The following is a 14,691-nucleotide window of genomic DNA, read 5'->3' as shown; positions in this document are numbered from 1 at the left end:
ACAGAACCCTTCTGATCTCGTAAAACTGAAACTCTGCCCCCCTTAAACATCCAGTCCCCGCCCTGCTCCCCGCAGCCCTGCACCCACTGTCCTACTTTCTGTCTCTGCAGATTCGACTGCTCTGGGGCCTCAGGTGGCTGGGAACGTGTAGCATTTCTCCTTCTATAACCAGATTGTCCCACTCAGCACACCGTCCTCAAGGTCTATCCGCGCTGTAGCGCGAGTCAGAATCTCCTCCCTTTTAAAGGTAAATAATATTCCGTGTGCACAAACACCACGCTTTGTTTATCCCTTCGCCCACTGGCAGATCCTGGGTCATTTCCACCTTCGTTGTGAGTAATGCCCCGTGGACACGAGGGCATGAGCACCTCTTGGAGACCCGCTTCAGTTCTGAGCACACGCCCGCAAGGGGGTTGCTGGGTCACGCAGCAATTCTGTCTTTAGGATGCTGCTTTCCACGCGACTGCACCATTCTGCATTCCCACCAGCAGTGCCCAGGGGCTCTAGTTCCTCCACATCCCCACCAACCCGTGCCACGCCATTTTCCAGGTTGTTTGGTTTATCGCAGCCATCCTAATGGGCGTGACATGGAGAAACACTTCTTTGAAAATCAGGAAATGCTTAATAGTTTCAGTGACTAAGCAGAAGAAATCCCTGTATCTGGGAAATGATGGGTCAGAGGACAGGTGCCCCGAGGGCATCTGTGGGCGTGGCCGTCACCTGGGAGGCGGAGCCTGGGGAGCTCCGGCTCAGTCGTCCCGCCTCGTCCCCTCCAGAGACCCCAGCTCTGGAATCGGAGCAGGAGGCTCAGACTGCGGTTCCCTGGGCCCGCGGCCACCAGGCTCCACGTTTGAGTGTCACCTCTGCCGCCACTTAGCCATGTGGCCTTGGGCACGTCACCACGCGGTGTCTACTTTTTCATGTGAAAAATGAGGATGATGACATGTTTCCCAAGCGGTTCCAGAAATGCTGCGCTAACAATGAAAGCACTGCACAAAGCCAGGGGAGGCTCAGCCACCTGCAGCTGGACCTGCCCCTACACAGAGGGTGCTCAGCATTTCCAGATGCAGTGCTGAAGGCTGCACCCCGTTCTCCACGGAGGCCCTCCTGGGGACCCTCAATAATGACATGTATGGGCTGCAACAAGAGCACAGAACAGTGAAAACAGGAGTGAAAGGTCTTCTCGCGCTCCCTGGGTAGAGGCTCCCTCCTCCCTGGTCCTGGCGTCACACCAGGGCTGCTGCGCCACAGACAGCCCCCTCAGTGACAGCCTTGCCACTTACTGCTCAGCTGCTCCTATCCTCCCCGACACGTCAGGACCTGGTTTCCCTAGTGACCATCCCTTCAGGAGAGCCTCACAGGCGCTCCCCATGGCCCGCTGTCCCCCTCTCTTCCTCCATAACCAGCCTGCCCCGGTGCGAACGTCCCCCCAACGCTCACGCTGACATGCAACTGCCATCCTAACGGTGTGGGGAGGTGGCAGTTAGGGCATGGGGGCCCCACCCTCCTGAATGCATTAGCGCCATCGTCATAGGAGGGGGCAGGTCGGGCACGGCGGGTTGTTACACAGTGAGCCCCGCACACACTTGCTCTCCGCCGTCCTGTGGTGGAATAACGTGGCAATGACGTCCTCACCAGCTGCAGCCACCAAGCATGGACTTCCCGCCTCCAGGACCGTGAGCTACACAAACCTCTACCCTTCATGAATTACCCAGCCTGTTGTACTCAGTTACAGCAACAGCGAACAGACGCAGACACTGGCAAACTTTGCCTAAGTTGGGCAGGTGTCTGAGGGTCTACACTGACACACACAGCGCATACTGTGTTCCACAAGTGTCACATCCCAGCGTTCAATGCGCCAATGCAGTGGCAGTAATAAGCAGTTCCTATTTATAAATCCCGTGAGGGAAGGAAGGAAGGTACTGTTATTCCCATTTAGAGATAAGCAAACAGATGCTCCAAGAGGTCCAGGAGTTGGGCCAAGTCCACAGTCACCAAACAACGAAACCAAAGTGCATTCCTAGATCTCCGGGAGCTAGTCCAGGGCCCTGCACTCATGTTCTACTCCTGTTTTCTCTTTGGATTGCTATAACAAAATACTTCAGACTGAGTGATTTATAGACGACAGAAATGTATTGATCACAGTTCTGGGGGCTGTGAAGTCCCAGATCAAGGCGCGAGCAGATCTGGTAACAGGTGAGGGCTGCTCTGCGTCAAAGAGGGTGTCTTGTCACTGTGTCCTCATGCTGTGGAAGGCGCCAGGAAACTCCCCTGAGCCTCTTTTATAACAGCACTAATCCCACTCATAAAGGTTCCGTCCTCGTGACCAAATCGCTTCCCAAACGCACCCCCCTCTTAGCCACCACACTGGGGATTAGGTGTCAACACACAGATGTGCAGGGGACACTAACCTGCAGACCATAGCACCCGCTTTTTCTCCTTCTCGTGACCTTTCTCTTTGGGCTTATTTGTCCTTACTTAGATTTTGATTTTCCTCGTGTCGGTGAAAGTGCTGGTGAACTGACTCACGGAAGGGAAACAGGAGCGGCAGTTCCGATAGAGCGTTTGCCTGTTCCCGTGGGATACGCGCTCCCGCCACAGCTGATGTAAGCGGCCAGTAGTGGTGACAACTGGCTCACCAAAGTCCAGAGCATTTCACAGTCGACTTTCTGGAACATCACGGCTCCTACCCCCTCCTCTGCTGTGTCCGGGCTGCCAGCCTGTGTCTCTTCAGTGGGTGGTTCAAGCCACTCACATTCATTGAGAGAACTGATAAGTGGGGCAGATTTCTATTCATCCCATTGAGTAGAACTTTGTTGCTTTGTTTTCTCTCTTGAGCCATTGTGATATCTGGCCTTTGACCTTGAGCTTTTGGATGATCTTACACTGGTGAGTGTCTAGCATGCTGATCTGTGTGTAACGCTGTGCTGAGTACTTCCTGGAGGGCAGGTCTTGTCTTGATGAATTCCCTCAGTCTTTCCTTGTCTGAGAAGGTCTTTATTTCTCCTTCATAGGAGAAACTTAGTTTTGCAGGATACAAGATTCTAGGCTGGGCATTATTCTGTTTGAGAAGACTGAGAATGGGGCCCCAGTCCCTTCTGGCTTGTAAGGTCTCCGTTGAGAGTCTGCAGTTAGTGTGATGGGTTTTCCTTTGTAGGTTACCTGCTGCTTTCACCTTACGGCTCATAAAAGGGCCTACTGCGTGGTTATTTTGGCCAGTCTGATGACTGTGTGTCGTGGTGTCTTCCTGTTTGCGATGAATCTCCCAGGAGTCCTTGGAGCTTCTTGTACCTGGATATCTAGATTTCTAGCAAGACCTGGGAAATTTTCCTCCATTATTGTCTCAAATAGTTTACCCAGCCCTTGTGTATCTTCTTCTTCACCCTCAGGGATGCCTACAATTCTCACATTAGGCCTTTTCACATAATCCCACATTTCTTGTAGGCTTTGCTCTTTTTTCTTATTTCTCTGCTTTATCTCTGTGAATGACTTGTTTAATCAAAAGGTGTTATCTTTAATCCCCGAGATTCTTTCTTCTGCTTGATGTAGCCTATTCTTGAGGCTTTCCACTGTGTTTTGTAATTCCTTGAATAAATTCTTCATTTCCAGTTCGGTTTTATTTTTCTTTAATATTTCAATTTCTTTAGTGAATTTTTATTCCAAGTCCTAGATTTTTGGGGGGTTTTTTTGTGTGGTTTCTTTGTGTCAGGTATCCATTTTCTCTTGCATATCATTGAGTTTTCTTACAATCCATGTTCAAGATGCTTCTTCTGTGATTTTAGTGTTCTGAGTTTGGTTGATGTCCATTGCTAGAGAGCTGTTGTTCCCCTTTGGGGGTGTGATTTCCATTTGATTCTTCATACTTCCGGAGTTCTTTTGCGGGTTCCTTCCCATCTGGATCAGCTGTTGCTTCTTGCCTTTAGATTTTCATTTGGATAATGAGACTCACTGTTTTGTCTCTGAGCCAGTAGGTGGTGTTTCTGGGTGAGATTTGACCACACCCTGTATGATTAGTGAGTAGACCCTGTAAAATGGTGTGCAGGATGACCTCCCTGTCAGTAGGTGGCGCTTGCTGGGAGGAGCAGGTCGCAGTGCTGTTTTTGGGACCTATAACCAGCTCTTGTTCCTCTGGAGAAGCACTCTAGTGCCTCAGGTGGTGGGTGGGGCCCAGGGACTTCCAGGTGTGTCCTTATTCTCCACCTCAGTGGGGGCAGCTCGGGGAGTGAGTCTGGGCAGAGCCGGTTGGGTGAGCTGCCCTCAAGCTCCACAAATGCTGTTAGCAGGGGTCAAAGATCTGTTCTCTGCTTCTGGGCAAAGCTGCCAGGGAGGGGCTGACATGGGCCCAGTCAGCCAAAAAGTCTGCATGTTGGGGTGGGGCCATCTGAGACCGGCAGTCTGGAGCAGGCCTCGCTCCTTTCCACCCTCCCCTATTCCGTGGTTTCTCCCCGGCCTCTGCCAGCAGGCAGGACCTCAAGCCAGCGGAGATCCCCTGGCTGTGATGCCGGCCAGGAGGTTCCCTGCCCAGGATCACGGCCTGAGCTGGGCGCATGGCCCTCCCGTGGGAGGGTTGCCCCTCAAGCCCCTGAAAGCACATGACCTCAGTAGGCTCCTTCACAAATATCCCCTCTGTGCCCCCAGGCAATGCGATCGAGACCCAGGTGTATGGGATCTGGCCTTCAGGCCTGTCCCCGGCCCTGGAGATCAATTCCTGACCCTGCCAGGGAGAAGAGTGATGGTCCCAAGTCACCCACGGGATGTACAAGCTGGATCAATGTCCCTGTGCCTCAGGGTTTGCCCTGCTCTGCTGGAGTCACCAGGCCGGCAGTATCAGGAAGGGCCAGTGGGTAGGGAGGTCACAGCCTGAGCACCCCTCAGTCTGCTGCGGGGTCCCAAAAGGAAAGATCGGAGCCCTGTTCCCCATGGAAGCCTCTGTGTGGTGGCTCAGTTGTGTCTGGGCAGCCTCAGGTCAGGGAGGGGAAGGAGCGAAAAAGAGTCTGCGTGGAGGAAAGTCCACCCTGTGGTCACCTTTATGTAAAGATTTACCTAAATAAAGCAAAATTATTACATTAGCAAATGCAACTTGAGGAAGAAGCTTACGGGGGTGCATAGCGAGTCATGCAATGTGAACTTAAGTCACAGCGGACCACTCTGAGCTCTGCAAACGTGCCCAGGGGATGGTGGCCTTTATCTGCGCTCTGTAGCCTTTTCGCTCCATGAAATCCCTGAACACGATGACAGCAAGCATGGCAGGCTCTCCCGAGAGCAACTAGCGGGATATATTCATAGGACACAGCGGGGTAGCTGCGCTTTGCTGTGCGGATTCAAACAGTCTAGCGGCAGATGGAAAATACCACACTCTTCAGTGTCACGTGGGAGGATGTGAAGTGATCGGGCATGGAATTGAGACAACAGGCCCCCAAAGTCCTGAGCTGTGGATGCCGTTTGTGCGCGTGGTTGGCAGAGCGCGGCCTCGCCGGCACCACACCGCGGCTTCCTGCCGCTTAGCTCCTCATCCCGCAGCCCGCGAGGAGAGAGGGATGTCTCTGCATTGAACATGGACACTGCCCAGGCCGGGGAAATTCCCACTTTCCTGCGGGAGAAGTGGGGGCAGCGGGAACTCAGGCAGGGTGGGCTGGAAAGGGGACGGAGCCCCACCCCTCAGTGTGGGCTCGTGGGAGGCGCTTGGCCGGCTGGCGGTGTTGGTGACGTCCTTGGACGGCACCACAGGCGGCTCGGGAGCTCAGTTACCGTCCAAGCTAAATCAGCAGGCATGGTCTCCCCCAGGACCACCACCGTCCCTGCTCGTCCTTCTGGGGGGACGTGCATCTAAACAGCTGCAATGAGAGTGAATACTTGGACCATAACTTATTAGAAAGGAGGAAACCATGCAACATGAATTCTAAGTGTCTGAAATTAACTTTGACAGGAAAAGTTGCTCTACCTTTGGGAGACTGGATGTTAGGGGCTAAGTGTGTCTCCGGCCACCCCGCAGTGAGTGCTTTGCAGGTCCTCATCTCCAGTATCTGGGACAGTGGTGTTTGTGGAGATGCTGCCTTTAGAGGTGTCTACGTTAAAACAAGGCCTTTCGGGGGGCCCCGATCTGTTCTCGTGGGTGTCCCTACAAGAAGTTCGAGTTCACAGAGGAGAAGCCATCTGAGACTCACTCCCCGAGCTGCCCCCACTGAGGTGGAGAATAAGGACACACCTGGAAGTCCCTGGGCCCCACCCACCACCTGAGGCACTAGAGTGCTTCTCCAGAGGAACAAGAGCTGGTTATAGGTCCCAAAAACAGCACTGCGACCTGCTCCTCCCAGCAAGCGCCACCTACTGACAGGGAGGTCATCCTGCACACCATTTTACAAGATCTACTCACTAATCATACATGGTGTGGTCGAATCTCACCCAGAAACACCACCTACTGGCTCAGAGACAAAACAGTGAGTCTCATTATCCAAACGAAAATCTAAAGGCAAGAAGCAACAGCTGATCCAGATGGGAAGGAACACCCCAACCTCAGACCACCGGCCTCCAGAACTGTGAGAAACAGTTTGTTGTTTGAGCCACTCAGTCTGTGGTGTCCTGTTGTGGCCGCCCTAGCAAACTAACACACTAGTGTACTATCAATATAACCACGTATACTGTATTCACTTAGACCGGATTTTCTGTACTTACACCTCTGGAATGCCTACAATCGCACACATCATCAGAAATCTTAAAAGGTTTTGAAAATACTATATTTTTCTGGCCTCATTTAAAATTTAGTCTATCTGACTTCAGAAGCAAATCAGTGTGCAATTTGCAAGGTGATACTTCAGTACTTAAATTTTCACCTTGCTTGAGGTTTACATAGTAAAATCTCACTTATCCAGAAATAATTGATTGAGACCATCTTAACTACTTTGTAGCAAAAACCAAGAAAAATTGACTTCTGGTCAGCACAAACAAATGTGATTATATATAAGCATACACTATACAAACATGTACACATATGACACGTGTATATACACATATGCAATAAATATATGCATGTTTATATGATTGTTTATTCTACTAATAACATACCAGGAGGTTCTAACTTGTTGCCCTATTAGTACACGATGCTGACGAGGGCACACAGCTAATTTCCCGACCCAGCAATAGAATACGGTTTGCAGGGAGTGGAGACGAGGACCAAAGGCAGACGCCGTTAAGGTCCAGGAAGGGACTGTTGCAGCCTGACAGGGAGAGAAGTTTTGGGAAAAATCAACGAAAAGACAAGAGAACCATTAAAGGACAATTCCAGACACTCGTCACAGGAACGAACAACCCCGTCTACCTCAACGTCTCCCGAAGGTGTCAAGGCCTTGCAGCACCGACAGCTATCGGTGCACATGTTCCCATGTCCAAGACGGTGAGAAAAATGATCTCATCCAACGCACTATATTTAAGAAGAGATAAAGTATGTAGCACATTTTGGAAACATGTTTATACGTGGTAGCTGAAATGTTTAAAGGGGGATTGCTTAAGGAAGTCAGCTTCATTTATCTGAAGATTTAAACCATGCAGGGAAGCTCAGCTCCCAGCTCTGGCAAATAAGCAAGATGTTTCTGTGCAATTTTCAAACTTAAAGCATATCTTCAAAAATCACATCAGTGCATTGGTCATACTGAGAGAAGACTCTAAGTAATGTCTCTTTTGATTTCTGGAGTGGAACACTAACAGAGTCGAGGGACGTGAGACACCCTGAATTCCACACTCTCCGGGCAATGGGCTCCTCCGTCTGCACCTTGACACGGAAAGAGGATTCCTACCTCATGTACAGAACACACATTTTCTTTATTTTGCAAAGCCAAAGCTATGCTTTAAAAATACAGACTTTGAATCTTAAGACATCATTTTGCATTTTATAGAGAGAAACAGTTAAAGCTTCCAAGAACAATATAAAGTTTCAAATAACACATCTGTCAGGATTAAACACATTAGCATTTCTGAAATTCATGTTGGTCCTTCTCTAATACATGTTTGTATTTTTCTAACAGGAGAGTATTTTTCCACTTACATTCATGTATTTACATAGCACTTTAAAGACTTTAGTTCTCTGAACATTCTATGAAGTCAAAGAGAGCTGTTAAAATCTGATTCCATCACGACTCAGATATTGGGCAAAACCACGTCAAAGTCGCTATCAGAAGCCAACATAATCTAGCCACGCACCACCTGATCTGAAGCTCTTCATAGCCAAAGTCCTCGGCCACACTGTGGAAACAGAATGAAAATTCTCTCTACATTGTCTAAGTAAAGTTGCCTTCTTCTTTTTAAAAAGGTATTCTATTTCTCTAAAAAATTAAAAATATCTAATACTCTACACAACGAAGTCCAATTTCATTATGATTCATCAGACAAATATCTCTCGAACCCCTTTCGTATGCTGAAACTCCGCTAGGCAGCCAGGACGCGGCGGTGCCCGACGCCGTCATAGATCCTGTCTTCGCAGAACTCGCAGCCTAACAGACCCTTAGAGAAGATACGCCGGAGAACAGTTCCCAGGGAAAGAAAAGCAAATCTGTGTCTTCCTGGCGGCCTGCTGCAGCCTGCCTGCCTTCCCCGCAGTGGCAGCTGTCGCTAATACCTGCTCAGCCACCATCTTGTTGCCCTGAAGCTTTTCCACCGTGAACACTTGGGCTTGTCTTTCTTCTGCCACTTTTCAATCACATGATCGTTGTGCCTATCCAAGGGAAATGAGACAAAACACTGGCCTATTTTGCTACTTATAATTAGCAACAGTAAACATTTGGATAGATAAAATGTTTAAACATTTGTCTAAAACAAGTTCTGTGAGAGCTTCTGTTTGCTTTTCTGTTTCGTTTTTTCAAACCATATTACTATTTTGTGCTAGAACCAGAAGAAACTGTGGGCTACGACTGCTGCATGAAAATTTCTGGAAATGTTTACATGCGTAAACTCACTTTAATTCAGCATTTCCTGAAGTCCGTTGTGTGGAATCCAGTCCTGTAACATGCTGCAGAGCCGCAAAGCCACGTGGTCCTTGCCAAGAACTCTGGGACAGGCTGCCTGGCAGAGCCCGCCACCACCCCATGTCGAGATTACACAGCCGTGAGCACAAGTCCCGGATCCCGCAGGAAAGACACCTGCTTAATTTTGTTTAATTTCCAGATTTCCCATTTTCCCACGCATATTTGGCCATGAGCTTTTCTTCTACCGCTGCTTTTTTTTTTTTTTTTTTTGGCATAACATTTATCAGTACGTTTCAGAAATGCTTTAGGGACAGTTAACTTTCTACCTGCACATCACATGGTGAAGGATGACGCGTTGTCATTATCCACAGTCTCGCTGGTCTGCCTGGAAAGGAAGGTTTCTGAGTACATCCTGGAACAGGAGAAGCCCTGAGAATTATACTTCCTTCTCACACACCACAGGTCCTTCATTATCTTCAGAAAGTAGTTTCTAAACTTCTGGCCGATAAATGCATAGAGCACGGGGTTGAGGCAGCAGTGGAGGAAAGCCAGGACTTCCGTGATATTTTTGGTGTAGCCGATTACTTTTTCACTGTGGCAAGATCGGTTCGTTCTACCCAGATTTGCAGCTGTCACGAGAAGGACCATGTTATGAGGGATCTGACAGGCCAAAAACACAAGCACCACAGCTATGATTACGCGGATGGCTCTGTGCCTTTTAGAATTCTGAGCCTGCACTAAGGTTTTGACAATAAACATGTAGCAGAATATCATGAACACCAGTGGGATAAAGAACCCAAAGAGTAGCTCAAGCCCCAACATCAGCAGCTTCCACTTGATGGGCTCTGAGACGGCGTCGTACTTGGGTTCACAGACATCTCTGCCTTGCAGGTTGTACTTCTGGTTGAAGATAAAGGTGGAGCTGGAGATTAGGACTGACACCAGCCACACCGCCAGACAGATGGCCTTGCTGTGTGGCAATGTTCTGGTCCGGAGCCGGAAGGCTTTCGTCGCCTGTACGATGGCGACGTACCGGTCCATGCTGATGCAGGCCAAGAGCAGCATGCCGCAGTTAAAGTTGACTGCGTAGATGCCCTTCAGCAGTTTGCACGTGACATTGCTGAAAATCCACACCCCGGCAGCGTGATTCACTACCCAGAATGGCAGAGTGAGAACAAAAAGTATGTCTGCGATGGCCATGTTCAGCAGGTAGACGTCTGTCATGGACCTGGCCTTCTTGTAGAACGCGAAGGTGATCACCACCAGAACGTTGCCCACGAGCCCAAACACGCAGATCAAGGAGTAGGCGACCGGCACAAACAGCCTGGAGAAGTTTCTGACCTCCTGCAGGGAACACAGCAAGGCATCGTCGTACTCAAACGAAGAATTGGTGTAACCTGATGGAAAATAATCTTCGGTGAAGAGGTTCATGTCGCTGAAATTCATTAATTCCTGGAAGGTGAAGAAAGACAGAGTTATCAAGTAGCTGTCGTGCAATTTTTGAGTAGCTACAATTAACCAAAATTATGCTCTCTGCCAAAAATAAAATAAATTCTCACCTCATTCATTGTGGTGCTTGTTCCGGGCCAAAAACGTAGGGATAATATAGGGAAAAAATGTGTGGCTCAATCCCTCTGGCTCGCCAGCGGAGAAACCACGGGAGTAGACGTGAGTCTAAGGACGGAAGAAAGCGAAACACACGCAGTTACGAGAGAGCAGAGAGGTAAGTAACAGCACTCCACCCCGTCTGGCGGTGCACCGCTGCTCTCGCACGTAAGACGTCCATTTACAGCGGGAACCAGCAGCCTCTTCCCGTCAACGGCCAGACGGCAGATACTCCAGGCTTTGTGGGCTATATGGTCTCTGCCACAGCCGTTCCCATCTGCCTCGTGGTGGAAGCAGCCCCAGACAACCTCGCAAATGAAGGGGCCTGACCCCACTTGGTTGGCAGCAGGATGTGACTTACCGATGTCAGATGTGCTTCCAAGCCACCCACCATCCTCTCCCTCTGGACCCGACTCTTTCCCCGTGGGCCTGGCAAGGTCAGGAGGGAACAACAGGGAGGCGCAGCCTCGGGTGCACGGGTGCAGCAGGGGAGCTTCCTCCAGGGCCCCTCACCCGGTGCTGTGTCCGTCCTCGCTTACGGAGTCAATATGGAAACCAAAATGTGGGGGCGGAAGTCAGTATAACACAAAATTCACCTAGCATTATTTTCTGAACATATTTCTTGTATTTTGTTGCTTACTCAACCCCATTCCTGGGGGAAGGCACGGAGCCACCTCTGCACTTTTGCAGTCACCTGCATTATGCAGCTGAGTGCTTTAGAGCACGCAGAAGAAGCACAGCATAGAGCCCCTGTGTTGCAAAAGCATGTGAGGAGGTAATCATATCAATCGGATTAAGCGCAGCAATCAAAACAGAACTGCAAGATTTCAGTTTCTAGCCACAGTGGGATTAACAGGGACCAAAATACCCTACTGCATTAAATGACTAGAAAACCGACAAAACATAATAACAGTTTTCAGACGCTGGGCAGCGGGCATCACAGGACCATGACCCCTGGAAGGAGGAGAACAAATGAAGCAGGAAATGCTATAGGCTCTGTGAGTTAGCAGTGGGTGTATCTGGGGGTGTGTGTGCATGAAGTATACAACACGTAAAATGAAAAACGCATGATTGGTATTACCAGCAGATTAGACACTGTCCATATAGAGAATTCAGTTGTAATTCTATGCTTTAGCAACAAAAGTTGGAAATTAAAACTATATATATCATATAATAGTATCAAAAACATGAAATGCTTATGGATACATCTAATAAAATTCATACAAGATTTATATGCTGAAAACCACAAAAGATTGTTGAGAGAAATTAAATAAGACCGAAGTTAATAGAGAAATAGATCATGTTTAGGATGAAATGGTTCAGTATTAAGATGTCAATTCTCCCCAAATTGATCTATAGATACAACATAAACTAAATCGAAATCATGGCAGGACTTTTTGTAGAAATTGACAAGTTGATTCTAAAATTTATATGGAATTATAATCATGACAACGTGGTCCTGGTGAAGGACAGGTACATAAATCAGTGGAACAGAACACAGAGTCCAGAAATAGACCCACATATAAATGGTCCACTGACTTTTAACTAAGGTGCCAACGTAGCTCACTGGGGAAAGAGCAGTCTTTTCAATAAGTGGTCCCGCAACAATCGGATATTCATGTACGAAAAGAAGATCCTTACTCCTTACCTCACACCATATGCAAAAATTAACTCAAATGGATTATAGATCTACATGTGAGAGCTAAAACATGAAACATCTGGAAGAAAAGAAAGTCTCTGTGATTGGGAATGGAGGGGGTTTCTTGTATAAATTGCAAAAAGCATGAACTTAAAGACAAGTTGAGAGGTTGTATTTGATCAGAATTAAAAACTGCTGCTCTTTGAAAGACACTTAAGAAAAATGAAAAAAACCCCACTGAATGGAAAACAATATTTATAAACTTGTATGTGATAATAGGTTCTAATCAGAATATTCGAGGAATTCTTACAATTCACTATCAAAAAGATAAACGACTCAATAAGAAACGGCAAACATGTAAACAGGCAATTCACCAAAGAAAATATATGGATGGCAAAACCACATGCTCAACGTCATTAATCGTTAGAGAAATGCAAATGAAGACCGCAAAGAGATGCTACTTCACACCCACTAGAAAGGCTAAAATTAAAGGGTAGATGGGAAGTGTGGGTGTGGATGTGGTGCCGTCGGAGCTTTCACCTTGGCGCTGGGGACAACAGATCCCTCAGAGAAAGCAGCGTGGCCGCCACGTGCACCTACATGCGAACCAGCAACAGACTCCTACATATCTACCCGTACCGACCTAGGGGAAACAAAAAGATTTGTACCTGTTCATGGTAGGTTTATTCTTAACAGCCCCAAACTGGAAAGATCCGAATGTTCATCGACTGGTGAGCAGATGAGCGAGTTGTGGCCCCTCCACGCAGTAGAGTTCTACACAGCAGTGCAGAGGACTGAGCTACTGTTACAAGCTCCAACGCCATGAACCTCAAGAACATTTTACTGGGTAATGAGTGCAGACATAAAAGCCCGTGTTCAGCACGATTCCATTCACATGAAATTCCAGAAAAGGCAAAACGATGGTGGCAGGAATCCAATCAGGGGCCGTCACGGGTGGGGATGATGAGAGTGGCTGGGCAGGGCAGAGCGATCTCATGGGGAAAGAACGCTCTACGTCATGACGTCGGGCACAGGTGTTTGCATTTGCCAAACCCACTGCATTGTATACTTCAAATTGGTGACATTTATCGTTCATAAATTATGCCTCAACAAAGCTAATTTAAAAATAACTGCACACCCGTCCATGCAAATGTGGGGCACAGACCATAGGTGCTACGAAAGGTCACAGAAAGGAGCCACCCCTGAGCACTGAGGGCTTCCAGAAGGCTCCCAGGGCAAGAAGCACTTGAGAGGACTGCTGGGGCTGAGCACGTTCGGGCCGTGGGAGGGAGGGGGCCGCAGGGGGCACCGGGCTGCTGAGCGGAGCCCTGAGCAGGCGGCGCTGCCAGGAGCCGGAGAGCGGGTGGCAGCCGAGCGGGCAGCCCAGAGCACTGCTCGGAGGGGCCGGGGGCGGCGGAGAGCTGCGGGAAGGGAGCGTGAGGGGCGACCCAGCACCCGGTGGCGTCGGCACCCAGCTGGGCCGCACTTAACGGAACTATGTTTTCAACTGCACTATGACACATGATACCTCCGAACTCAACTTTAATTCAGTTCCACGGCGTTTACGAAATGTCTGCTGAGCGTGGGCACTGAAGTATGAAGATGAATCGAACAGAAACTCAGCTTCAAGAAGCTGCCAGATAAACAAATAATTATCAACAGTGCAGTACTAGCAATATTCGTGAGATGTACCCAAAAAAGGGAGATACTTTGGCCTAAATTAGGTCTCATTTATGAGATAGTATTTAATTTCCTTTAATTTACTCTTATTTCTGATTAGAATGGCAGAATAAGTCACAATAGACCAAAATGCATAAATCCCACATCTATTAGGATAGTATTATGCACCTGTTAGGATAAACAATGCACAGTTCCGCTAATGACAGAGTCAATGCCACGGGGCTAAGAATCAGGATTTTCGACAGGATCGTGGTCAAGTTTACTTGCATGCCAGTCACTCACAGCGCCTGCAGATGATTCGGCCTGCCCCAAACCACTGTTTTCACTGCAAAATCTGTGCGAATTGCTTTGAGGAAACCGTGCTGGTGACGGGCTGGCATGGGTTCCACCACGACATGTGAACATCCTGTGCGCAGCGCCCCGTCAGCTCAAGTCTCAAACAGCAATTATCAGCTCTTTCAAGGAACAAGCTGTGGATTTTCCGTTATGAAAATTCTGATGGTAAAGGCACTAAGAAGTTTTTAAATAGGTATTTCTGCACCTTCTTTAATGTACTGAGAACAAAATACTCTGCGATGCTCCAGTAGTAGATGAGACATTCAGGGAAGTGCCCACGTCTGTTGTCCGTTTCTCGGTGACCCAACAGGTCAGCGCTGGGAGGCTGCGCGACTCCAGGGTCTGGCTCTGCCTGGTCTTTGGGAGTCGTCACTTTCTACCTCCACGTTGCCGTGACCATATTACCCCCACTCTTGCCGGCTCTTATTTTGATGTTATTAAGTCACGTGTAAAACATTTTTAGTTCAACTGATTCTT

At 48.6% G+C, this 14,691-nt stretch overlaps 1 protein-coding gene across 1 annotated transcript in view; it reads right to left on the bottom strand.

Moving 5' to 3' along the window:
* Positions 1-675: 675 nt before the first annotated feature.
* The window catches only part of CCR6 (chemokine (C-C motif) receptor 6), a 65,033-nt gene continuing 51,017 nt past the window's right edge, over positions 676-14,691 (bottom strand). Inside the window, exons 4-6 of the mRNA XM_012659276.1 lie at positions 9,307-10,406; positions 4,002-4,052; positions 676-787 (exon numbers count right to left, since the gene is read on the bottom strand). Of these exons, the coding sequence (XP_012514730.1) occupies positions 676-787; positions 4,002-4,052; positions 9,307-10,406 (1,263 nt within the window). The remainder of the gene's footprint in view (positions 788-4,001; positions 4,053-9,306; positions 10,407-14,691) is intronic.

This window comes from Propithecus coquereli, unplaced genomic scaffold, assembly GCF_000956105.1.
Source record: "Propithecus coquereli isolate 6110/MARCELLA unplaced genomic scaffold, Pcoq_1.0 Scaffold601, whole genome shotgun sequence".
Taxonomy (NCBI): Eukaryota; Metazoa; Chordata; class Mammalia; order Primates; family Indriidae; genus Propithecus; species Propithecus coquereli.
Note: the sequence above shows the minus strand (reverse complement) of the source record. Positions and strands in the feature narration are given on the sequence as shown.